This window comes from Coregonus clupeaformis, unplaced genomic scaffold, assembly GCF_020615455.1.
Source record: "Coregonus clupeaformis isolate EN_2021a unplaced genomic scaffold, ASM2061545v1 scaf0078, whole genome shotgun sequence".
Classification (NCBI taxonomy): domain Eukaryota; kingdom Metazoa; phylum Chordata; class Actinopteri; order Salmoniformes; family Salmonidae; genus Coregonus; species Coregonus clupeaformis.
The window spans coordinates 834,874-862,640 of NW_025533533.1; the positions used below are offsets into that span (position 1 = coordinate 834,874).

At 45.4% G+C, this 27,767-nt stretch overlaps 1 protein-coding gene across 1 annotated transcript; it reads left to right on the forward strand.

Annotated features, from left to right (window-relative positions):
• Positions 1–1,078: 1,078 nt before the first annotated feature.
• LOC121557043 (glutamate receptor ionotropic, NMDA 2A-like) lies at positions 1,079–27,767 on the forward strand (the record flags this gene model as incomplete). The annotated part of the gene is made up of 4 exons (XM_045213102.1): positions 1,079–1,742; positions 2,477–2,674; positions 26,937–27,176; positions 27,609–27,767. Coding segments are annotated over exons 1-4 (615 nt in total), but the record flags the coding sequence as incomplete, so codon positions are not given.

Genomic DNA, 27,767 nt, shown 5'->3' on the forward strand with positions numbered 1-27,767 from the left:
GGTTTATTGATGGTCATATAGCCTTCCGTCTACATAACAAACCCCCACCACCACATAGGAAAGGACATCGTCATTAATATTGTGTCACATTCTGTTGTTTGTTTTTGGTAAAATCATATCTGCTCCTTTTTATTGTAGAGAGAGAGAGAGAGGGGGTGAGAGTGAGTGAGGGAGTGAGGGAGAGAGAGAGAGAGAGAGAGAGAGAGAGAGAGAGAGAGAGAGAGAGAGAGGAGGGGGGAGAGAGAGAGAGAGAGAGAGAGAGAGAGAGAGAGAGAGGCGGGGGGGAGAGAGAGAGAGAGAGAGAGAGAGAGAGAGAGAGAGAGAGAGAGAGAGAGAGGGGTGAGAGAGAGAGAGAGAGAGAGAGAGAGAGGCGGGGGGGGTGAGAGAGAGAGAGAGAGAGAGAGAGAGAGAGAGAGAGAGAGAGAGAGAGAGAGAGGGGGTGAGAGAGAGAGAGAGAGAGAGAGAGAGAGAGAGAGAGAGAGAGAGAGAGAGAGAGAGAGAGAGGGTGAGAGAGAGAGAGAGAGAGAGAGAGAGAGAGAGAGAGAGAGAGAGAGAGAGAGAGAGAGAGAGAGGCGGGGGGTGAGAGAGAGAGAGAGAGAGAGAGAGAGAGAGGCGGGGGGGTGAGAGAGAGAGAGAGAGAGAGAGAGAGAGAGAGAGAGAGAGAGAGAGAGAGAGAGGCGGGGGTGAGAGAGAGAGAGAGAGAGAGAGAGAGAGAGAGAGAGAGAGAGGGGAACAGCTAAATGCCTGTGATGTAGATGAACTGTAAGCTGAAGTTGGTTTTGAGGCGTGAAGAATTGCAAACCCGACCGCGTCATCAGATAGCTGTTGGCCAACATTCAATATGATATAACGGACCACACTAATAAAGAAATGACTCCCCTCCTCCTCCCCCTCCCTCTCTCCTCGCTACCCCCACCTCCCTCCCCTCCCCTCCACTCTCCTCTCTTCCATTCAAGGACTGAACACATATGTTTCTGTTTAATTAAGGAGACTGATTTCTATAAACTACCTTGCGCAGCTCAGCGGAGCGTAGGCGGTTATCTCGAGCTGGGTAGAGAGCTGTGCTTTCTCACCGACCTGAAAAACCAACCGATGTGCCACTCCAACGGAGATTATTTTATTTATTTTTAATCCTTCTCAGGTGACAATGATGTTGGATTATATTAAACAATAACTAGCCATCGACACACATATATATATATATAAGTCGCCTGCATTGCTCCCTTGTTCTTGGTGAGTTTTGGGAGTGATATATGTGTGTGTAGGATGTGTAGTGTGTGTGAATGTGAGTGTGTGTGACGGAATCCCCCTCCAGTCTTCAAGAATCCGCGAGCGACGCAAGGAGCGGAGAGAGAGAGAGGGGGGGGAGGAGGAGGTGCGTGAACCGGTCCTCTCTCACTGCGGAACCCCGCGCGCTGAGCTGCCTGCCTGGAGATTCCAGAACATATCAACCTTTTTGGATTCTATTTTATTTTAAAAACCAACGATCTTTAACGATTTTTTATTTTATTTTTCATTTTCCGTCAACCATCTGTGTGGTAATCGAGAACACCACCGTGAGGAATTAACCGTTTATCGGTGGGGGGGAGAAGAACAGGTGGATTAAGCGCTGTTTTGGGTTTGATATCAACGGATGTGTGTGTGGATATGAGACGTTGTGGCTCCCTGGACGCTCAGATGAAGTAGAAGGTTGCGATGTCCTCTCCAACTCGGCTTCTGGAGCGATGTGGCACAGAAATGAGGTGAGTAACAAGCTAGCTAACTAACGAACTAACGATAAAACAGTCGCTTTTTTTTAATCCCCTTTTATTCCATCACTATTTTTTGAGGGGAAACGAACCACATTCAGGCGACACAACTCGACTACGCGCTGACAGAGTGGTATGGTTTTAAAACCCACTTGTTCACTCCTAAAGTAGGCTAGAGCGGTGCTCCAAATCTCTCTCCCCCTTCCTTCCCTTCAGCCCCTCAGCAGCCCCTCGCTGTAGGCAAGGCAGTACACTAGACTCTAGCTCTCTCTCTCTCTCTGCCCACCAACCTGCGGAATGTCCTACATAACAACAGAACAACCAGACGGAACCCAGAAAACGGAGACGTCGTGAGTGGAATATGTTGTAGAGCTACAGGCCATTCTGGGTCTGGCTCCAACACCAAATCAGACAGTAAGCTAAATTAAAAACACCTGGGTTACAGATGTCTGTTTATTTTACCTCCTTGTGTGAGAAGGATGGTGATTCGTGTTTTAGTCATGTGAAAGAGAAACACAGTCGGTTAGTAACCTAGTCAACCCTCCTCCCTTCGACGCAGTTTGCGTCCTCTGTTTGGAAACGGAGACATTCAATCTGGAGAAAACTGGGTAGCCTTGTTTTGATTTAGCTTTACGCGTCTGTCTTGGTAACATAATAACACGGCATTTTATACAAACACCGCGATGTAATTGACACTGTATAATGTCGTTGTTTTTTTTTATCGGCAGATCAAGTTTGAACACTTTACTTGTTGGTTAGCTGACGCCCTGAGTCCAGCCGGGAACACCGGAGCTGCGCGTGGGGGCGGACGGCTGCGGGGCCGTGTGTCTGTCGTTAAAGATGGTGACTGGGAGACAAAAGGTACATGCATCCAGACCTCAGCCACACCAACTCTACCGCCACAGCTCCGCTTGGTGACACTGAAGGTATGTCCGCCCTCCCGCCTGCCTGCTGCGGCCCTAAAATACAGGAGAGGGATGAGGACTGGAGTGTGTGTGTGCGAGAGAGAGATAGAGTGTGTGTTTTGTGTGTGTGTGTGTGTGTGTGCGCAGGCGAGAGGAGAGGGCTGTATGCATGTGGCTCTGACTGTGTCCACCGCTAAGCGGAGCTGTTGTATAAACACTGTCAGCAGAGACAGTTGGTGACGCTGCTGGCTGGCTGATGAGACTAATCATCATGAATTCACATCTAAAAATCCCAGCTTTCAGCTTTAGCGCAACCAAGTCACGTTGTAGAAACACATTCCTCCTCTCCTCCTTCCTCAGCACCTCTCCTCCTTCCTCATTGCTTCCTCTCCTCTCCTCTCCTCTCCTCTCCTCTCCTCTCCTCTCCTCTCCTCTCCTCTCCTCTCCTCTCCTCTCCTCTCCTCTCCTCTCCTCTCCTCTCCTCTCAAGCACAATACAGTGTGTGTGTGTGTGTATGTTTGTATGTGTGAGAGACAGAACATGGAGGGCATCCTGAGAGGTAAAACTCTATGCACCACACACACACACGCACGCACGCACACACACACACACACACACACACACACACACACACACACACACACACACACACACACACACACACACACACACACACACACACACACACACACACACACAGTATTGTATGGGGTGTACAGTGCTTGACTTGAACTGAAATAGCTGCGGGTACTGTTTATATTTAGGTGCAGGAACTCCATCATATTTTGGAGCTGATATTTTATAAGAGGTGTAGGAACTCAAGCTGTAGAAATGTTGAGGTGCCGTTACTCAGTTCTGGTGAGCTGCTGCCCAAGTCAAGCACCATGTAACAGCTGTATCCTATCAGCCATGACCAGAGGTCAGAGGTTAGACCAGAGGTTAGAGGTTAGACCAGAGGTTAGAGGTTAGACCAGAAGTCAGAGGTTAGACCAGAGGTTAGAGGTTAGACCAGAGGTTAGACCAGAGGTTAGAGGTTAGACCAGAGGTTAGAGGTTAGACCAGAGGTTAGAGGTTAGACCAGAGGTTAGAGGTTAGACCAGAGGTTAGAGGTTAGGCCAGAGGTTAGAGGTTAGGCCAGAGGTTAGAGGTTAGACCAGAGGTTAGAGGTTAGACCAGAGGTTAGAGGTTAGACCAGAGGTTAGACCAGAGGTTAGAGGTTAGACCAGAGGTTAGAGGTTAGACCAGAGGTTAGAGGTTAGACTAGAGGTTAGAGGTTAGACCAGAGGTTAGAGGTTAGACCAGAGGTTAGAGGTTAGACCAGAGGTTAGAGGTTAGACCAGAGGTTAGAGGTTAGACCAGAGGTTAGAGGTTAGACCAGAGGTTAGAGGTTAGACCAGAGGTTAGAGGTTAGACCAGAGGTTAGACCAGAGGTTAGAGGTTAGACCAGAGGTTAGAGGTTAGACCAGAGGTTAGACCAGAGGTTAGAGGTTAGACCAGAGGTTAGAGGGTAGACCAGAGGTTAGACCAGAGGTTAGACCAGAGGTCAGAGGTTAGACCAGAGGTTAGAGGTTAGACCAGAGGTTAGACCAGAGGTTAGAGGTTAGACCAGAGGTTAGAGGTTAGACCAGAGGTTAGACCAGAGGTTAGAGGTTAGACCAGAGGTTAGAGGTTAGACCAGAGGTTAGAGGTTAGAGGTTAGACCAGAGGTTAGAGGTTAGACCAGAGGTTAGACCAGAGGTTAGAGGTTAGACCAGAGGTTAGAGGTTAGAGGTTAGACTAGAGGTTAGACCAGAGGTTAGAGGTTAGACTAGGGTTAGACCAGAGGTTAGAGGTTAGACCAGAGGTTAGACCAGAGGTTAGAGGTTAGACCAGAGGTTAGAGGTTAGACCAGAGGTTAGAGGTTAGATCAGAGGTTAGACCAGAGATTAGAGATTAGACCAGAGATTAGAGATTAAACCAGAGGTTAACTGTTGGACCAGAGGTTAGACCAGAGGTTAACTGTTGGACCAGAGGTTAGACCAGAGGTTAACTGTTAGACCAGAGGTTAACTGTTGGACCAGAGGTTAGACCAGAAGTTAACTGTTAGACCAGAGGTTAGAGTTTAGACAGGAGGTTAACTGTTGGACCAGAGGTTAGACAGGATGTTAACTGTTAGACCAGAGGTTAGACAGGAGGTTAACTGTTAGACCAGAGGTTAGACAGGAGGTTAACTGTTGGACCAGAGGTTAGAGGTTAGACCAGAGGTTAACTGTTAGACCAGAGGTTAGACCAGAGGTTAGAGGTTAGACCAGAGGTTAACTGTTGGACCAGAGGTTAGACCAGAGGTTAACTGTTAGACCAGAGGTTAGACCGGAGGTTAACTGTTGGACCAGAGGTTAGACCAGAGGTTAACTGTTAGACCAGAGGTTAGACCAGAGGTTAACTGTTAGACCAGAGGTTAGACCAGAGGTTAACTGTTGGACCAGAGGTTAGACCAGAGGTTAACTGTTGGACCAGAGGTTAGACCAGAGGTTAACTGTTAGACCAGAGGTTAGACCAGAGGTTAACTGTTAGACCAGAGGTTAGACCAGAGGTCAGAGTTTAGACCAGAGTTTAGACCAGAAGTTAGACCATCATTTAGACATGGAATTAGCAGCTGGTTGAAATAGAACCTATTACATCAGGGGTAGAAAACTTAATTCCGCCGCGGGCAGATTTTTGTCAGGGGGCCGGAACACAATTATAATAATTTGAACACAGCAAATTGACCACAACTAAAAGCCTAAAAATAGGTTTGTGTTTGAAAATAACAATCATTTCATACCTTGATTGCATTGAGACACTGTCACGACTTCCGCCGAGGCTGCCTCCCCTCCTTGTTCGGGCAGGTTTCGGCGTTCGTCGTCACCGGCTTACTAGCTACCGCCGATTCCATTCTCATCACTCCACTTGTCATGTCTTGTCTTGTCAATCACACACACCTGGTGCTCATTCCCCTAATTAGTATGTGTATAAGTGTTCCCTCTGTTCCCTTTGTCTTTGTGAGTGATTGTTTGTTGTGAGAGCGAGGAGCTCGGTTGAGCTACTCTTCCATGTATATTTGCCAAGGTGGATTATTTTTCCCTTGTGATAGTTTTGTTTTGACGCTGGGTGCGTTTTATTTATGTGAACGGAATAAACTCTGGACTTCTGTGTTTTACCTCCTGCGCCGGACTCCTTCATTCACACCTCGTCACAGACACGATCACATATTTTATTTGATTCGTGGAAATAATTGGGAACGGATGTTCTGAATGAAACAGATTTGTAGCTGAATTCCTGGTCATTTTAAAGTCTTCTTGACCCCAAACTAAAATCCCCTGTTGTCAACCCCTGTCTTACATGCTGATGTAAACAGCTGGGCCATTCTCACTGTTCACCTCCTGTGTTGGTAGCTGTGTGTAGCTGTGTGTGTGTAGCTGTGTGTAGCTGTGTGTGTAGCTGTGTGTGTAGTTGTGTGTGTAGCTGTGTGTGTGTGTAGCTGTGTGTAGCTGTGTGTGTGTAGCTGTGTGTAGCTGTGTGTGTGTAGCTGTGTGTAGCTGTGTGTGTAGCTGTGTGTGTAGCTGTGTGTGTGTTGCTGTGTGTAGCTGTGTGTGTGTAGCTGTGTGTGTAGCTGTGTGTGTGTAGCTGTGTGTAGCTGTGTGTAGCTGTGTGTAGCTGTGTGTGTGTAGCTGTGTGTGTAGCTGTGTGTGTGTTGCTGTGTGTGTGTAGCTGTGTGTAGCTGTGTGTGTGTAGCTGTGTGTAGCTGTGTGTGTGTAGCTGTGTGTGTGTAGCTGTGTGTGTGTAGCTGTGTGTGTGTAGCTGTGTGTGTGTAGCTGTGTGTGTGTAGCTGTGTGTGTGTGTTGCGGTGTGTGTGTAGCTGTGTGTGTGTAGCTGTGTGTGTGTAGCTGTGTGTGTAGCTGTGTGTGTGTAGCTGTGTGTGTTGGCCAGATGTGTGTGAGCAGAAGTCGAGCATTGGGAGTCAAATCCCTCCCTCCCTCTTTCCCTCTTCCATCTTCCCCTCTTCCATATTCCCCTCTTCCATCTTCCCCTCTTCCATATTCCCCTCTTCCATATTCCCCTCTTCCATCTTCCCCTCTTCCATCTTCCCCCTCCTCCATCTTCCCCTCTTCCATCTTCCCCTCTTCCATATTCCCCTCTTCCATCTTCCCCTCTTCCATCTTCCCCTCTTCCATCTTCCCCTCCTCCATCTTCCCCTCTTCCATCTTCCCCTCCTCCATCTTCCCCTCCTCCATCTTCCCCTCCTCCATCTTCCCCTCCTCCATCTTCCCCTCTTCTATATACACACACAAACACAACCCCAGAGTGGCAGAAGTGACTGTTTTGTAGCTTACTGAAGTATTTATGTGGAAAAAGCCACTAGGCTCTTTAACTAGTGGCTGCTCTGCTCTGCTTGGTGGGGGAGACTGACTGGAGAACAGACTTGGTGTTCTAGGAATAAAACACACACACACACACGGAGGTATCGTCATGCCCATTGATACTAAACTGAGGGGCCACATTTTATATTTATTTTTTGGGGAAATATATACAAGACACACACAGAACACCGTAAAGATATTGAATTAGCCGTCAGTTCCCCCTCATCACACTGAGACAGCATGTGGTTCCTGTCTTCGGCGGCCAATCCAATGCCAAGGGAAGTTGTGGTTGTTAGTCTTGATGCTTACTCTATGGTTCCGGTTTCGGGGTGAAAGTCCAGTTAATTGGGTTAATTGTGACAGGTTCACGATTTACCGCTACGGCGTAACCCCACCATTTATTTTGCCGGAATGAACACAAAATGCCATAAAAACTGGGCTATTACACCATTATATAACATTATATATATATATATATTAAATATAACATCACCGCATGTCAGCAGCATGGAAATGAGAGAATCTGTATTTATTATGGATCCCCATTAGTTCCTGCCAAGGCAGCAGCTACTCTTCCTGGGGTTTATTATGGATCCCCGTTAGTTCCTGCCAAGGCAGCGGCTACTCTTCCTGGGGTTTATTATGGATCCCCATTAGTTCCTGCCAAGGCAGCAGCTACTCTTCCTGGGGTTTATTATGGATCCCCATTAGTTCCTGCCAAGGCAGCAGCTACTCTTCCTGGGGTTTATTATGGATCCCCATTAGTTCCTGCCAAGGCAGCGGCTACTCTTCCTGGGGTTTATTATGGATCCCCCATTAGTTCCTGCCAAGGCAGCGGCTACTCTTCCTGGGGTTTATTATGGATCCCCCATTAGTTCCTGCCAAGGCAGCAGCTACTCTTCCTGGGGTTTATTATGGATCCCCATTAGTTCCTGCCAAGGCAGCAGCTACTCTTCCTGGGGTTTATTATGGATCCCCATTAGTTCCTGCCAAGGCAGCAGCTACTCTTCCTGGGGTTTATTATGGATCCCCATTAGTTCCTGCCAAGGCAGCAGCTACTCTTCCTGGGGTTTATTATGGATCCCCATTAGTTCCTGCCAAGGCAGCAGCTACTCTTCCTGGGGTCCAAACACAGAAAGGAACTTACATTACATATAAAACAAAATATAAAACAGTACATCATATAACATTATTACACCACTACATATCTACATATCTACAATACAAAATGTATAGTACCACCATACAACAATATTACAATGTACGTGTGTGTAGAATGTGTGTGCTAGCGCTTGTGTGCGTATGCGTGTGTCTGTACATTTGTGTGTGACTCTTCACAGTCCCCGCTGTTCCATAAGGTGTATTTTTACCAGTTTTTTAAAAATCTGATTCTACTGCTTGCATCAGTTATCTGATGTGGAATAGAGTTCCATGTAGTCATAGCTCTATGTAGTACTGTGTGCCTCCCATAGTCTGTTCTGGACTTGGGGTTTGTGAAGAGACCTCTGGTGGCATGTCTTGTGGGGTATGCATGGGTATCCGAGCTGTGTGCTAGTATTTTTTTTAAACAGCTCGGTGCATTCAGCTTGTCAACACTTCTTACAAAAAAAAGTAGTGAAGTCAATCTCTCCTCCACTTTGAGCCAGGAGAGATTGACATGCATGTCATTAATGTTAGCTCTCCATGTACATTTAAGGGCCAGCCGTGCTGCCAAGTTCTGAGCCAATTTAAATTTTCGTACGTCCCTCTTTGTGGCACCTGACTACATGACTGAACACTAGTCCAGGTGTGACAAAACTAGGGCCTGTAGGACCTGCCTTGTTGATAGTGCTGTTAAGAAGGCCGAGCAGCGCTTTATTATGGACAGACTTCTCCCCATCTTAGCTACTGTTGTATCAATATGTTTTGACCATGACCAGTTTACAATCCAGGGTTACTCCAAGCAGTTTAGTCACCTCAACTTGCTCAATTTCCACATTATTCATTACAAGATTTAGTTGAGGTTTAGGGTTTAGTGAATGATTTGTCCCAAATACAATGCTTTTAGTTTTATAAATATTTAGGACTAATTTATTCTTTGCCACCCATTCTGAAACTAACTGCAGCTCTTTGTTAAGTGTTGCAGTCATTTCAGTCGCTGTAGTAGCTGACATGTATAGTGTTGAGTCATCCGCATTTACTCAAAGCCAGTGGCATGTCGTTAGTAAAGATTTAAAAAAGTAAGGGGCCTAGACAGCTGCCCTGGGGAATTCCTGATTCTACCTGGATTATGTTGGAGAGGCTTCCATTAAAGAACACCCTCTGTGTTCTGTTAGACAGGTAACTCTTTATATATATGCGGTCAGAGACCTACTTGAGCAGCACCACCCCCTCAAGATTCTGAGCCTGCCTGGCAGGGTTGGTCCTACAAAGCCAGAGCCCCCTGATGGGAGAGCATAATATACAAGGAAATTCTCAAAGCTGCTAATGAGAACCTTGAAGACCTTGTACCTAGCCGGTGGGGATTCAGGTGGGGTACCCCCACCCAGGTAGTGTCAGTACTGGCAACACTGGCTGCAGTAACCCATGAGGAGGGGGTCACACTCTGACAATCAGAGAGAGGGTTTATCATTGTGGCCCAGGTGGCACAAAATAATCAAAGGTCTGACTGCACAGAGATGCTTGGGAAAAATGGTTACAACGGGGGACCAGAGTGTTTGTGTCTCAGGTGAAGAGGGTGGATCTGATCTCCATCACCTAGGACTTGACATGGATTAAATAGATTAATCAAATCTCACATTGTTGTCAATTCCTGCTCAATCTTGCATGCTTTCTCAATCAGCTGTAACTGTATGTGCACCCGTAAATCGGGTCCTTTCTTGAGTTGGACTCTGGGATGTAACAACCATTGAGCATCTGATTTTATGGTTGATTGTGGGGGAGGGGGGATGAGTGTGTTGGAGTATGTGAGTATGTGCGTGTGTGTTTGTCCCGCATCTGTTGTGGGGGGGTGGGGATGTTGGGGGGAGTATGGGATGGACCGCGGTAATTGTTTGCTAGGATAATAATTGCTTGTCAATAAATGAAATGTAATACAATGGCAATCCGGGTTATATGTTAAAATCCTGCGCATGAACTGCCAACATTATTATGCATATTAATTGTTAATGATGGAAAATAGGATATGCATTATTATTTTTAATAGTTATATATTTATATATAGAGAGAGAGAGAGGTGACAGCATTGGAAGTGCTTTTGGCGGTTAGTCTGCTTCTGTTTTGTGGGTGGCACTGTGTGCTGTTTTCGATGGATGGGTCCTGGCCTCTCGGGGCCTTGGGGATCCGGAGGGACGTGGGTGGGATGCCGATCACTGGGATGGCGGCTCAACTTGGGATGGGGAGGGGCTTTGGCGGGGGAATTAGTGGAGAACAATTGAAGAGTTGCTCGGTAGCGGTGCAGGTATCACGGTGCAGCTATATGGACACTCAATCATTACGGTATTTTTTATTGGTACATTTACAAACATATATAATGATAAATAGACTTGAAACTTGTATCTCATTATGGTGTATGGTGAAATAAGTATAGCCAGTTATAATTGTAATGGCTTAGCTGATAATAACAAAAGAAGAACAATATTTACATGGCTCAAAGAGAAGGAATATAATATCTATTGTTTACAGGAAACTCATTCAACAATTTGAGATGAAGTTGCGTGGAAAAAGGAATGGGCAAAGAAATTCAAAAAGTGTGATGATATTAATTAATAGTAATTTCGATCCGAATGTGCAAATTGTCCAAATAGATACGCAAGGTAGATGGATTATTTTAAATATGTTATTGGACCATAAACAGATATGGCTCATTAACCTTTACGGACCAAATAATGATGATCCACACTTCTTTGACAATATATATATAATAAATTATCAACCCTGCAAGCAATTCAAGACTCTATTATTATGGTGGGGGATTATAATACTGTTTTAAATAGCTCAATGGACCGTAAAGGAAATCACACCACAAACAATCACCCACATGCTCTTAAGGAAATTGTGAATGTCATGGATACATTAGAACTAGTAGATATATGGAGGCTTAAATATCCTGACCTAGTGAAATATACATGGCGGAGACTCATCATGGATATATTAGAACTGTCACGGTTTCGGCCGAGGCTGCCTCTCTCCCTTGTTCGGGCAGGCTTCGGCGTTCGTTGTCTCCGGAATACTAGCTGCCACCGTTGTATGTTTCATGTTCGTTTGCTTTTGTCTGAGTGTTGTCACACCTGTTTTCATTTAGTGTCATTAGTGTCCTATTTAGTTCCCGTTGTGTTTGTCAGGTGTTGTGTATTATTGATTGTGTCAGACGTGTTTTCGCTCGGTTGAGCTTCTCTCCACTGCGCTGGAGTTTACGCACCTGTTTGTGCGATGTTTTGTTTCTTTTTCGCCTTCGTGCGTATTTCGCCTTCGGGCAAGTGTTGTCCGTTTGCCGTCTTTCGGCTTAATACAAGTCTGTTGGATTATCCGTCTGCGTCCTGCGTTTGATTCCGCCACTGCACCTACAGCACGCCTTGACAAGAACTAGTAGATATATGGAGGCTTAAATATCCTGATCTAGTGAGATATACATGGCGGAGACTCAATCAACCTCGTCGTCTTGACTTCTTTCTTATCTCATTCTCGTTGGCACCAAAAGTTTAAAAAGTGTTGATAGGGGACAGAATGCGGTCGGATCATCATATAATTGGCATATACATTACTCTTACTGTGGGTGAGGATATTGGAAATTTAATCAAAGCCTATTGGATGATAATTTATTTTTAATTAGGACAAAGGAATTTATAACTGACTTTTTCCGACATAACATAGGTACAGCAAATCCCCTTATTGTATGGGACACCTTTAAATGTGCCTTTAGAGGCCATGCAATTCAGTACTCATCTCGAAAACAAAAGCAATTTAGGTCAAAAGCGTTTATACTAACAAAGGAAATAGAAAGTCTAACAGAACAGATACAGTGGGGAGAACAAGTATTTGATACACTGCCGATTTTGCAGGTTTTCCTACTTACAAAGCATGTAGAGGTCTGTAATTATTATGATAGGTACACTTCAACTGTGAGAGACGGAATCTAAAACAAAAATCCAGAAAATCACATTGTATGATTTTTAAGTAATTAATTTGCATTTTATTGCTTGACATAAGTATTTGATCACCTACCAACCAGTAAGAATTCCGGCTCTCACAGACCTGTTAGTTTTTCTTTAAGAAGCCCTCCTGTTCTCCACTCATTACCTGTATTAACTGCACCTGTTTGAACTCATTACCTGTATAAAAGACACCTGTCCACACACTCAATCAAACAGACTCCAACCTCTCCACAATGGCCAAGACCAGAGAGCTGTGTAAGGACATCAGGGATAAAATTGTAGACCTGCACAAGGCTGGGATGGGCTACAGGACAATAGGCAAGCAGCTTGGTGAGAAGGCAACAACAGTTGGCGCATTTATTAGAAAATGGAAGAAGTTCAAGATGACGGTCAATCACCCTTGGTCTGGGGCTCCATGCAAGATCTCACCTCGTGGGTCATCAATGATCATGAGGAAGGTGAGGGATCAGCCCAGAACTACACGGCAGGACCTGGTCAATGACCTGAAGAGAGCTGGGACCACAATCTCAAAGAAAACCATTAGTAACACACTATGCCGTCATGGATTAAAATCCTGCAGCGCACGCAAGGTCCCCCTGCTCAAGCCAGCGCATGTCCAGGCCCATCTGAAGTTTGCCAATGACCATCTGGATAATCCAGAGGAGGAATGGGTGAAGGTCATGTGGTCTGATGAGACAAAAATAGAGCTTTTTGGTCGAAACTCCACTCGCCGTGTTTGGAGGAAGAAGAAGGATGAGTACAACCCCAAGAACACCATCCCAACCGTGAAGCATGGAGGTGGAAACATCATTCTTTGGGGATGCTTTTCTGCAAAGAGGACAGGACAACTGCACCGTATTGAGGGGAGAATGGATGGGGCCACGTATCGCGAGATCTTGGCCAACAACCTCCTTCCCTCAGTAAGAGCATTGAAGATGGGTCGTGGCTGGGTCTTCCAGCATGACAATGACCCGAAACACACAGCCAGGGCAACTAAGGAATGGCTCAGTAAGAAGCATCTCAAGGTCCTGGAGTGGCCTAGCCAGTCTCCAGACCTGAACCCAATAGAAAATCTTTGGAGGAAGCTGAAAGTCCGTATTGCCCAGCGACAGCCCCGAAACCTGAAGGATCTAGAGAAGGTCTGTATGGAGGAGTGGGCCAAAATCCCTGCTGCAGTGTGTGCAAACCTGGTCAAGACCTACAGGAAACGTATGATCTCTGTAATTGCAAACAAAGGTTTCTGTACCAAATATTAAGTTCTGCTTTTCTGATGTATCAAATACTTATGTCATGCAATAAAATGCAAATTAATTATTTAAAAATCATACAATGTGATTTTCTGGATTTTTGTTTTAGATTCCGTCTCTCACATTTGAAGTGTACCTATGATAAAAATTACAGACCTCTACATGCTTTGTAAGTAGGAAAACCTGCAAAATCGGCAGTGTATCAAATACTTGTTCTCCCCACTGTATAAGCATGCTGAAAGTCTGTTGTCAATTTGTTTACTGTAAAATAGCATTGTATCTGGTCAAACACAATCTTTTCCAAAAGTTTAATAAGGGTTGGTTACAGACTGATTGGTTGGCTATTTGAGTCAGTAAAGGGGTCTTTACTATTTTTAGGTAGCGGAATGACTTTTGCTTCCCTCCAGGCCTGAGGGCACACACTTTCTAGTAGGCTTAAATTGAATGTATGGCAAATAGGAGTGGCAATATCGTCCGCTATTATCCTCAGTAATTTTCCATCCAAGTTGTCAGACCTCGGTGGCTTATCATTGCTGATAGACAACAATCATTTTTTCACCTCTTCCACAGTCACTTTACGGAATTCAAAATTACAATTGCTTGTCTTTCATAATTTGGTCAGATATACTTGGATGTGTAGTGTCAGCAATTGTTGCTGTCATGCCTAAATTTGCTAACCTTGCCAATGATAAAATCATTAAAGTAGTTGGCAATATCAATTGGTTTTGTGATGAATGAGCCATCTGATTCAATGAATGATTGAGCTGAGTTTGCCTTTTTTCCCAAAATTTCATTTGAAGCTGCTCCAAAGCTCTTTTACTATCATTCTTTATGTCATTTATCTTTGTTTCATAGTGTAGTTTCTTCTTCTTTTTATATTTATATATATTTTTTTGTTCTTTTTTGATTGGATCTTGGATGTGTAGTGTCAGCGTTTTTTATTCAGTTTATTCACATGATTTCTCAATTTGCAGATATACTTGGATGTGTAGTGTCAGCGTTTGTTGCTGGCATGTCATGTATATCAATTTGCTAATCTTGCCAATGAAGAAGTCATTAAAGCAGTTGGCAATATCAGTGGATTTTGTGATGAATGAGCCATCTGATTCAATGAATGATGGAGCTGAGTTTGCCTTTTTGTCCACATTTTTATTTTAAAGCTTCATCTATCATTCTTTAAATCATTTATCTTTGTTTCATAGTATAGTTTCTTCTTCTTTTTATTCAGTTTAGTCACACAATTTGCAGTACATTTGCCAATCGGTTGTGCTGCCAGACTTATTTGCCATACCTTTTGCCTCATCCCTCTAAACCATACCATTTTTCAATTCCTCATCAATCCAAGGGGATTTAACAGTTTTTACAGTCATTTTCTTAATGGGTGCATGCTTATTAGTAAATGGGCCAAGCAATTTCATAAATGTGTCAAGTGCAGCGTCTGGTTGCTCCTCATTACACACCACAGACCAGAAAATATTCTTTACATCATCAACATAGGAATCACTACAAAATGTAGCCTTTGGAAACTTTGGTTTTCCTAGATATGGCTACTATATTGTGATCACTACATCCGATGGATTTGGATACTGCTTTAAAGCACATTTCTGCAGCATTAGTAAATATGTGATCAATACCTGTTGATGATTTAATTCCTGTGCTATTTGTAACTACCCTGGTAGCTTGAATGTCAACCTGAACCAGGTTGCAGGCACTGGTTACAGTTTTAAGCTTTTTCTTGAGTGGGCAGCTCGATGAAAGCCAGTCAATATTGAAATCACCCAGAAAATATACCTCTCTGTTGATATCACATACATTATCAAACATTTCTGAATATAGACAGCAACACCACCTCCATTGGCATTTCTGTCTTTTCTGTAGATGTTATAATCATGTATTGCTACCACTGTATCATCAAAAGTATTATCTAAGTGAGTTTCAGAGATAGTCAGAATATGAATGTCAGTTGGTAGAGCATGGCGCTTGCAACGCCAGTGTTGTGGGGTTCGTTTCCCACGGGGGACCAGTATGAACCTCCAGATGAGTATGAGGGGGTGTTACAGGAGGGGGTCGCAGTTCCGGAGCGACCCACTAGGTGTCATCCTCCGACAACCTTAATCACCTCCTCACTCACAGTCTGGACTAATCATCATCCTATTGGTGTCACCTGTGTCTACCTGTTCACCTGTGTATTTATGCCCTCACTTCTTTCTGTTCCCTTGCTCTGTTTTCTCTGCTAGTTTCTCGATGCCAAACAGTACTAATCAGTGTCTGATCGCGAGACGTATGTACAGGCACTTGGGAAGGTGTTCTCCCTGTTTCATTGTTGTTTTCAGTCGTAGTTAGTATTTCGTATGTTTGCTGTCAGCCTGTTTTTGGAGACCAATTTGCTCCTACTTTATTTTATCGTGACAAGTCCGTTATTTTGTATCCTGGTTTTGGGACCACCAGTAAAGATCCTTGTTTCAACATCTCTGCCTACTGCCTACTGTCTATCCTGCACCGCACCTGGGTCACACCTCACACCAACCCTTACAAATGTCATATGTTACTAGCAAATTATTGATTTCATGAACCTATATTCTTAGGCTACATACAGTTGAAGTCGGAAGTTTACATACACTTAGGTTGGAGTCATTAAAACTTGTTTTTCAACCACTCCACAAATTTCTTGTTAACAAACTATAGTTTTGGCGAGTCGGTTAGGACATCTACTTTGTACATGACACAAGTAATTTTTTCAACAATTGTTTACAGACAGATTATTTCACTGTATCACAATTCCAGTGGGTCAGAAGTTTACATACACTAAGTTGACTGTGCCTTTAAACAGCTTGGAAAATTCCAGAAAATGATGTCATGGCTTTAGAAGCTTCTGATAGGCTAATTTACATTATTTGAGTCAATTGGAGGTGTAACTGTGGATGTATTTCAAGGCCTACCTTCAAACTCAGTGCCTCTTTGCTTGACATCATGGGAAAATCAAAATAAATCAGCCAAGACCTCAGGGAAAAAATTGTAGACCTTCACAAGTCTGGTTCATCCTTGGGAGCAATTTCCAAACGCCTGAAGGTACCAGGAAGGAGACGCGTTCTGTCTCCTAGAGATGAACGTACTTTGGTGTGAAAAGTGCAAATCAATCCCAGAACAACAGCAAAGGACCTTGTGAAGATGCTGGAGGAAACAGGTACACAATTATCTATATCCACAGTAAAACGAGTCCTATATCGACATAACCTGAAAGGCCGCTCTGCAAGGAAGAAGCCACTGCTCCAAAACCGCCATAAAAAAGCCAGACTACGGTTTGCAACTGCACATGGGGACAAAGATCGTACTTTTTGGAGAAATGTCCTCTGGTCTGATGAAACAAAAATAGAACTGTTTGGCCATAATGTTATGTTTGGAGGATAAAGGGGGGAGCTTCAAGCCGAAGAACACCATCCCAACCGTGAAGCACGGGGTGGCAGCATCATGCTGTGGGGGTGCTTTGCTGCAGGAGGGACTGGTGCACTTCACAAAATAGATGGCATCATGAGGAAGGAAAATTATGTGGATATATTGAAGCATCATCTCAAGACATCATTCAGGAAGTTAAAGCTTGGTCGCAAATGGGTCTTCCAAATGGACAATGACCCCAAGCATACTTCCAAAGTTGTGGAAAAATGGCTTAAGGACCATTCAAGTCAAGGTATTGGAGTGGCCATCACAAAGCCCAGACCTCAATCCTATAGAAAAGTTGTAGGCAGAACTGAAAAGGTGTGTGCGAGCAAGGAGGCCTACAAACCTGACTAAGTTACACCAGCTCCTTCAAGAGCAATGGGCCAAAATTCACCCAACTTATTGTGGGAAGCTTGTGGAAGGCTATCCGAAACGTTTGACCCAAGTTAAACAATTTAAAGGCAATGCTACCAAATACTAATTGAGTGTTTGTAAACTTCTGACCCACTGGGAATGTGATGAAAGAAATGAAAGCTGAAATAAATCATTTTCTCTACTATTATTCTGACATTTCACATTCTTAAAACAAAGTGGTGATCCTAACTGACCTAAAATAGGGACGTTTTACTATGATTAAATGTCAGGAATTGTGAAAAACTGAGTTTAAATGCATTTGGCTAAAGGTGTATGTAAACTTCCGACTTCAACTGTATGTTAATATGGGCTGTTTTTAGCACTTTTCTGGGATGCTTGATTGTTTCTATTGCTTTACTGGGAAGCTTATCAGAAGTAAACATGCTCATGTTATCTATGTTAGTGCAGGGTGATCTGCACACAATGGTCTTCCTACTAGAGCACACCACCTCAGTGCTAACAGTGTAACTCTGGTTCATGGGCATATGATTACTGCATACAATAGCTGTAGGATCATCAGAGGTATTCAGGGCAGTAAGATGGACATAAGTTAGGTTATTTACATTGTGTCTTCCAACACCCCTAGGATAATGTACATTTTCTGAAGCATTGCGACAACTCAGCAACATAATGGTATTGGTTAAATGAGCTGGACTTGGGTCATTGATAAGGCTGCCTTGAGACAATGACTTATAATTGACTTGAAACTGGGGGGTATACGCTCCAAATTGCGTTGTCGTTCGACGAGAACACTTACATTTTGCCAAAGATGAGTGGCCGAGACCAAGACGCATGGACAAGGAGGAGATGAGTGGCCGAGACCAAGACGCATGGACAAGGAGGAGATGAGTGGCTGAGACCAAGACGCATAAGGAGGAGATGAGTGGCCGAGACCAAGACGCATGGACAAGGAGGAGATGAGTGGCCGAGACCAAGACGCATGGACAAGGAGGAGATGAGTGGCCGAGACCAAGACGCATAAGGAGGAGATGAGTGGCCGAGACCAAGACGCATAAGGAGGAGATGAGTGGCCGAGACCAAGACGCATGGACAAGGAGGAGATGAGTGGCCGAGACCAAGACGCGTACAAGGAGGAGATGAGTGGCCGAGACCAAGACGCATGGACAAGGAGGAGATGAGTGGCCGAGACCAAGACGCATGAAGGAGGAGATGAGTGGCCGAGACCAAGACGCATGGACAAGGAGGAGATGAGTGGCCGAGACCAAGACGCATGCAAGGAGGAGATGAGTGGCCGAGACCAAGACGCATGGACAAGGAGGAGATGAGTGGCCGAGACCAAGACGCATAAGGAGGAGATGAGTGGCCGAGACCAAGACGCATAAGGAGGAGATGAGTGGCCGAGACCAAGACGCATGGACAAGGAGGAGATGAGTGGCCGAGACCAAGACGCATGGACAAGGAGGAGATGAGTGGCCGAGACCAAGACGCATAAGGAGGAGATGAGTGGCCGAGACCAAGACGCATGGACAAGGAGGAGATGAGTGGCCGAGACCAAGACGCATGGACAAGGAGGAGATGAGTGGCCGAGACCAAGACGCATGGACAAGGAGGAGATGAGTGGCCGAGACCAAGACGCATAAGGAGGAGATGAGTGGCCGAGACCAAGACGCATGGACAAGGAGGAGATGAGTGGCCGAGACCAAGACGCATAAGGAGGAGATGAGTGGCCGAGACCAAGACGCATGGACAAGGAGGAGATGAGTGGCCGAGACCAAGACGCATAAGGAGGAGATGAGTGGCCGAGACCAAGACGCATGGACAAGGAGGAGATGAGTGGCCGAGACCAAGACGCATAAGGAGGAGATGAGTGGCCGAGACCAAGACGCATGGACAAGGAGGAGATGAGTGGCCGAGACCAAGACGCATAAGGAGGAGATGAGTGGCCGAGACCAAGACGCATAAGGAGAGAGGGCGAGACCAAGACGAAAGGAGGAGATGAGTGGCTGAGACCAAGACGGATGGACAAGGAGGAGATGAGTGGCCGAGACCAAGACGCATGGACAAGGAGGAGATGAGTGGCCGAGACCAAGACGCATAAGGAGGAGATGAGTGGCTGAGACCAAGACGGATGGACAAGGAGGAGATGAGTGGCCGAGACCAAGACGCATGGACAAGGAGGAGATGAGTGGCTGAGACCAAGACGCATAAGGAGGAGATGAGTGGCCGAGACCAAGACGCATGGACAAGGAGGAGATGAGTGGCTGAGACCAAGACGCATTAAGGAGGAGATGAGTGGCCGAGACCAAGACGCATGGACAAGGAGGAGATGAGTGGCTGAGACCAAGACGCATGGACAAGGAGGAGATGAGTGGCCGAGACCAAGACGCATGGACAAGGAGGAGATGAGTGGCCGAGACCAAGACGCATGGACAAGGAGGAGATGAGTGGCCGAGACCAAGACGCATGGACAAGGAGGAGATGAGTGGCCGAGACCAAGACGCATAGACAAGGAGGAGATGAGTGGCCGAGACCAAGACGCATGGACAAGGAGGAGATGAGTGGCTGAGACCAAGACGCATGGACAAGGAGGAGATGAGTGGCCGAGACCAGTGCACTGCGGACAGCAGTGGACTCATCGATTCAGGCTGCAAGTGTAGGCCTAATGACAATCGCAGAATGTAATTACAAACACGTAGGTGTTTTGTAACAGATGTCTCTTACCATTTCCCATGTCCATCAAAAGAGTGCGCTGTTTGGACGCTGGAATTATTTTGTGAGCGGACGAACGTCTGCGGGTAGCTTACAGGAGCGCCTTTTTAGAAGTGATTGTTTGACCATCAGATGAAAACTTCATGACTGGTTGTGTTTATGCCACATTAGAAAGTAATACATGTTTAACAGTGATATGACAGATCATCTACTAGACCCACAGGCATCATATACCACATGAATAGGGATTCTATATGTCATTCTATGATTACACCCCTAAGCAATAAAATAAACCAACTCTATGGAAACTGACTGTAATAGGGACTCATGCCTTTAGCCATGAAGCTAACACTATAATTAGTTTGCGCGGCGGGGTCTAATAGCGTTCCATGGGCAGTGAGTGTAAAACGGAGCCCGTCGGCTGGCGCTGACGCTAATGCTATGAGAAGTGACTACGAGCGGTTGCTATTATCTGTTAGCGTAGCGCTGATGCTACCAACTCCACTGGAAGTGAGTGTGAAGGGGCCCATCGCTTAGAGCTGAAGAGAATGCTCTGTGACGCTAGCGTAGTGGCAGCTCATTTAGCGGCGTATGCTAAGTGACTCTGCTGCTGCTGCAGGCTGCCAGGGGTGTGGCCAGGGGGCAGTAGGGCAGTGAAAGCAAAGGAGAGGAGGAGGGGAGGAGGAGAGGAGCAGGGAAGGGATAAACAGAGAGAGGGGAGTGACGGCTGGCTAACTAATGTCCTTATTAGACAGGAGGGTGAAGAGAAGAGGAGACAATTGGGCCGTAAGAGAAGGAGAGAGAGAAGGAAAGAGAGAGGGAGAGAGAGAGAGAGAGAGAGAGAAAAAGAGAGAGAGAGAGAGAGAGAGAGAGAGAGTAAATTCAGACAGATGGAGCGAGAGGGATGGAGAGAGAGAGAGAGAGAGAGAGAGAGAACATTTATTCACAGTGAACATCTAATGGTCCAATGAGCTGGAGGCATCTCCTACCAAATTGCTTCCACCTATTAGCTTCTTTCAGTCCCTCTAACTAACACAAGAGAGGAGGAGAGCCCTGACAGCCTCTACACACACACACAGACACACACACACACACACACACACACAGACACAACACACACACACACACACACACACACACACACAGCCCTGATACCCAACCAGACGCCCCGGGACTAATATGTCATGCAGCCCCAGATGTTCATTGGTCTGATCGCTTTATGGAAAAACATCATTTTAAATTCCGTGATGAAATATAACATAAACAAATTGATCAAATATGATATGAATAAATTGATCCAATATTATTATATGTCTAACAGCCAAACAGTTGTGATAGTTTATTAATCCTCATCAATAACCAGGCAGTTAACTGATGGACTGATTCAATTATTATTCAATTATTCTGCTCAGCTGGTTGATTTCATTAAGAGTCATCGATTAAGACTTATCTATAGAGGGGTGGGATGGGGTCAGGGTTCTGGACAGTGTGTTGATACCAACTGTCTCTAAACTAGTCAACTATAGAGGGGTGGGATGGGGTCAGGGTTCTGGACAGTGTGTTGATACCAACTGTCTCTAAACTAGTCAACTATAGAGGGGTGGGATGGGGTCAGGGTTCTGGACAGTGTGTTGATACCAACTGTCTCTAAACTAGTCAACTATAGAGGGGTGGGATGGGGTCAGGGTTCTGGACAGTGTGTTGATACCAACTGTCTCTAAACTAGTCAACTATAGAGGGGTGGGATGGGGTCAGGGTTCTGGACAGTGTGTTGATACCAACTGTCTCTAAACTAGTCAACTATAGAGGGGTGGGATGGGGTCAGGGTTCTGGACAGTGTGTTGATACCAACTGTCTCTAAACTAGTCAACTATAGAGGGGGTGGGATGGGGTCAGGGTTCTGGACAGTGTGTTGATACCAACCGTCTCTAAACTAGTCAACTATAGAGGGGTGGGATGGGGTCAGGGTTCTGGACAGTGTGTTGATACCAACTGTCTCTAAACTAGTCAACTATAGAGGGGTGGGATGGGGTCAGGGTTCTGGACAGTGTGTTGATACCAACTGTCTCTAAACTAGTCAACTATAGAGGGGTGGGATGGGGTCAGGGTTCTGGACAGTGTGTTGATACCAACTGTCTCTAAACTAGTCAACTATAGAGGGGTGGGATGGGGTCAGGGTTCTGGACAGTGTGTTGATACCAACTGTCTCTAAACTAGTCAACTATAGAGGGGTGGGATGGGGTCAGGGTTCTGGACAGTGTGTTGATACATAGTCAGACAGACAGACAGAGAAAGGTTTAGAGGGATACAGTCTACTAGGTTACTGTAGAGGGGATCAGACACATTGAAAAGAATTAACAATAAAACAGCGCAAACTAGAATGCTATTTGGCCCTAAACAGAGAGTACACAGTGGCAGAATACCTGACCACTGTGACTGACCCAAACTTAAGGAAAGCTTTGACTATGTACAGACTCAGTGAGCATAGCCTTGCTATTGAGAGAGGCCGCCGTAGGCAGACCTGGCTTTCAAGAGAAGACAGGCTATGTGCACACTGCCCACAAAATGAGGTGGAAACTGAGCTGCACTTCCTAACCTCCTGCCAAATGTATGACCATATTAGAGAAACACATTTTCCCTCTAGATTACAGAGATCCACAAAGAATTCGAAAACAAACCCAATTTTGATAAACTCCCTTATCTACTGGGTGAAAAACCACAGTGTGCCATCACAGCTGCAAGATTTGTGACCTGTTGCCACAAGAAAAGGTTAACCAGTGAAGAACAAACACCATTGTAAATACAACCCATATTTATGTTTATTTATTTTCCCATTTGTACTTTAACTATTTGCACATTGTTACAACACTGTATATAGACATAATATGACATTTGAAATGTCTTTATTCTTTTGGAACTTCTGAGTGTAATGTTTACTGTTAATGTTTATTGTTTATTTCACTTTTGTTTATTATCTACTTCACTTGCTTTGGCAATGTTAACATACGTTTCCCATGCCAATAAAGCCCTTAAATTGAATTGAATTGAGAGAGAGAGAGAGAGAGAGAGAGAGAGAGAGAGAGAGAGAGAGAGAGAGACAGAGAGAGAGAGAGAGAGAGAGAGAGAGAGAGAGAGAGAGAACATTTATTCACAGTGAACATCTAATGGTCCAATGAGCTGGAGGCATCTCCTACCAAATTGCTTCCACCTATTAGCTTCTTTCAGTCCCTCTAACTAACACAAGAGAGGAGGAGAGCCCTGACAGCCTCTTGACAAACACACACACACACACACACACACACACACACACACACACACACACACACACACACACACACACACACACACACACACACACACACACACACACACACACACACAGCCCTGATACCCAACCAGACGCCCCGGGGACTAATATGTCATGCAGCCCCAGATGTTCATTGGTCTGATCGCTTTATGGAAAAACATCATTTTAAATTCCGTGATGAAATATAACATAAACAAATTGATCAAATATGATATGAATAAATTGATCCAATATTATTATGTGTCTAACAGCCAAACAGTTGTGATGGTTTATTCATCCTCATCAATAACCAGGCAGTTAACTGATGGACTGATTCAATTATTATTCAATTATTCTGCTCAGCTGGTTGATTTCATTAAGAGTCATCGATTAAGACTTATCTATAGAGGGGTGGGATGGGGTCAGGGTTCTGGACAGTGTGTTGATACCAACTGTCTCTAAACTAGTCAACTATAGAGGGGTGGGATGGGGTCAGGGTTCTGGACAGTGTGTTGATACCAACTGTCTCTAAACTAGTCAACTATAGAGGGGTGGGATGGGGTCAGGGTTCTGGACAGTGTGTTGATACCAACTGTCTCTAAACTAGTCAACTATAGAGGGGTGGGATGGGGTCAGGGTTCTGGACAGTGTGTTGATACCAACTGTCTCTAAACTAGTCAACTATAGAGGGGTGGGATGGGGTCAGGGTTCTGGACAGTGTGTTGATACCAACTGTCTCTAAACTAGTCAACTATAGAGGGGTGGGATGGGGTCAGGGTTCTGGACAGTGTGTTGATACCAACTGTCTCTAAACTAGTCAACTATAGAGGGGTGGGATGGGGTCAGGGTTCTGGACAGTGTGTTGATACCAACTGTCTCTAAACTAGTCAACTATAGAGGGGTGGGATGGGGTCAGGGTTCTGGACAGTGTGTTGATACCAACTGTCTCTAAACTAGTCAACTATAGAGGGGTGGGATGGGGTCAGGGTTCTGGACAGTGTGTTGATACCAACTGTCTCTAAACTAGTCAACTATAGAGGGGGTGGGATGGGGTCAGGGTTCTGGACAGTGTGTTGATACCAACTGTCTCTAAACTAGTCAACTATAGAGGGGTGGGATGGGGTCAGGGTTCTGGACAGTGTGTTGATACATAGTCAGACAGACAGACAGAGAAAGGTTTAGAGGGATACAGTCTACTAGGTTACTGTAGAGGGGATCAGACACATTGAAAAGAATTAACAATAAAACAGCGCAAACTAGAATGCTATTTGGCCCTAAACAGAGAGTACACAGTGGCAGAATACCTGACCACTGTGACTGACCCAAACTTAAGGAAAGCTTTGACTATGTACAGACTCAGTGAGCATAGCCTTGCTATTGAGAGAGGCCGCCGTAGGCAGACCTGGCTTTCAAGAGAAGACAGGCTATGTGCACACTGCCCACAAAATGAGGTGGAAACTGAGCTGCACTTCCTAACCTCCTGCCAAATGTATGACCATATTAGAGAAACACATTTTCCCTCTAGATTACAGAGATCCACAAAGAATTCGAAAACAAACCCAATTTTGATAAACTCCCTTATCTACTGGGTGAAAAACCACAGTGTGCCATCACAGCTGCAAGATTTGTGACCTGTTGCCACAAGAAAAGGTTAACCAGTGAAGAACAAACACCATTGTAAATACAACCCATATTTATGTTTATTTATTTTCCCATTTGTACTTTAACTATTTGCACATTGTTACAACACTGTATATAGACATAATATGACATTTGAAATGTCTTTATTCTTTTGGAACTTCTGAGTGTAATGTTTACTGTTAATGTTTATTGTTGATTTCACTTTTGTTTATTATCTACTTCACTTGCTTTGGCAATGTTAACATACGTTTCCCATGCCAATAAAGCCCTTAAATTGAATTGAATTGAGAGAGAGAGAGAGAGAGAGAGAGAGAGAGAGAGAGAGAGAGAGAGAGAGAGAGAGAGTGAAATGAGTATTTAGTTAATATCACAAAGGCAGAGCTCAGAGCCAGGCTCCATCAATCAATGACCTACCTACCTCACAGAGCCAGGCTCAATCAATCAATCAATAACCTACTTACCTCACAGAGCCAGGCTCCATCAATCAATGACCTACCTACCTCACAGAGCCATGCTCAATCAATCAATGACCTACCTACCTCACAGACCAATCAATCAATCAATGACCTACCTACCTCACAGAGCCAGGCTCCATCAATCAATGACCTACCTACCTCGCAGACAAATCAATCAATCAATGACCTACCTACCTCACAGAGCCAGGCTCGATCAATCAATCAATAAATGACCTACCTACCTCACAGACCAATCAATCAATCAATTACCTACCTACCTCACAGAGCTAGGCTCGATCAATCAATGACCTACCTACCTCACAGAGCTAGGCTCAATCAATGACCTACCTACCTCACAGAGCCAGGCTCCATCAATCAATTACCTACCTACCTCACAGACAAATCAATCAATCAATGACATACCTCACAGAGCCAGGCTCGATCAATCAATGACCTACCTACCTCACAGACCATTCAATCAATCAATGACCTACCTACCTCACAGAGCTAGGCTCGATCAATCAATGACCTACCTACCTCACAGAGCTAGGCTCAATCAATGACCTACCTACCTCACAGAGCCAGGCTCAATCAATCAATAACCTACCTACCTCACAGAGCCAGGCTCCATCAATCAATTACCTACCTACCTCACAGACAAATCAATCAATCAATGACATACCTCACAGAGCCAGGCTCGATCAATCAATGACCTACCTACCTCACAGAGCTAGGCTCGATCAATCAATGACCTACCTACCTCACAGAGCTAGGCTCAATCAATGACCTACCTACCCCACAGAGCCAGGCTCAATCAATCAATAACCTACCTACCTCACAGAGCCAGGCTCCATCAATCAATTACCTACCTACCTCACAGACAAATCAATCAATCAATGACATACCTCACAGAGCCAGGCTCGATCAATCAATGACCTACCTACCTCACAGACCATTCAATCAATCAATGACCTACCTACCTCACAGAGCTAGGCTCGATCAATCAATGACCTACCTACCTCACAGTGCCAGGCTTGATCAATCATTGACCTACCTACCTCACAGAGATAGGCTCGATCAATCAATGACCTACCTACCTCACATAGCCAGGCTCGATCAATCAATGACCTACCTACCTCACAGAGCCAGGCTCGATTAATCATTGACCTATCTACCTCACAGAGCCAGGCTGATCAATCAATGACTTCTCTACCATCTACACATTCCAATCACCAAGCCAATATTGATTAGGAGGGGTGAACTACCGCATGCCAAATACTTGTGTCTTTGTGTGTGTGTGTGTGTGTGTGTCTGTGTGTGTATGTGTGTGTGTCTGTGTGTCTGTGTGTGTCTGTGTGTCTGTGTCTGTGTGTGTGTGTGTGTGTATGTGTGTGTGTCTGTGTGTCTGTGTGTGTCTGTGTGTCTGTGTCTGTGTGTGTGTGTGTGTGTGTGTGTGTGTGTGTGTGTGTGTGTGTGTGTGTGTGTCTGTGTGTGTGTGTGTGTCTGTGTGTCTGTGTGTGTCTGTGTGTCTGTGTGTGTGTGTGTGTTAAGGCCAGTCAGTGGGAGTGAGTGAGGTGTTGCTCTGACCAAGGTCCCCACTGAGCAGTAACGGTGTGTTCCACAGGGTTCCACTATGGGCCGGTTGGGCTGGGTCCTCCTCACCCTCCCAGCCCTGCTCTCCCAGATCAGCGTTCTGGCAGCGGCCCAGAAGCCACCTGGGCTGAGCGTGGGGGTGGTCTTGGGTCAGACGCGGCCAATCAGTGACCAGGATATAATCCCGGTAAGGCAGAACGACTACCCTCTGGAGCTGACTGTCACCACCCTGAGAATCAACCAGACAGACCCCAAGACTGTCATCACACAGGTAGGTAGGGGGGGGAAACCAGCATGTTGGGCGGGTGGACTTGTATGTGGGATGGCTTTGTCTGATCCCTCAGGTGTGTGTGAGTAACACCTACCTGTGTGTGTGTGATACCAGGTGTGTGTGTGTGTAACACCTACCCGTGTGTGTGTGATACCAGGTGTGTGTGTGTGTAACACCTACCCTGTGTGTGTGTGATACCAGGTGTGTGTGTGTGTAACACCTACCTGTGTGTGTGTGATACCAGGTGTGTGTGTGTGTGTGTGTGTAACACCTACCTGTGTGTGTGTGATACCAGGTGTGTGTGTGTGTAACACCTACCTGTGTGTGTGTGATACCAGGTGTGTGTGTGTGTGTGTAACACCTACCTGTGTGTGTGTGATACCAGGTGTGTGTGTGTGTGTGTAACACCTACCTGTGTGTGTGTGATACCAGGTGTGTGAGCTGCTCCAGAGGAAGCCTCTCCATGGTCTTGTCTTCGCTGACGGGACGGACCAGGAAGCTATCTCTCAGATCCTGGACTTCCTGTCCTCTCAAACATCACTTCCTGTCCTGGGGGTGTACGGGGGATCCTCCATGATCATGGCCGACAAG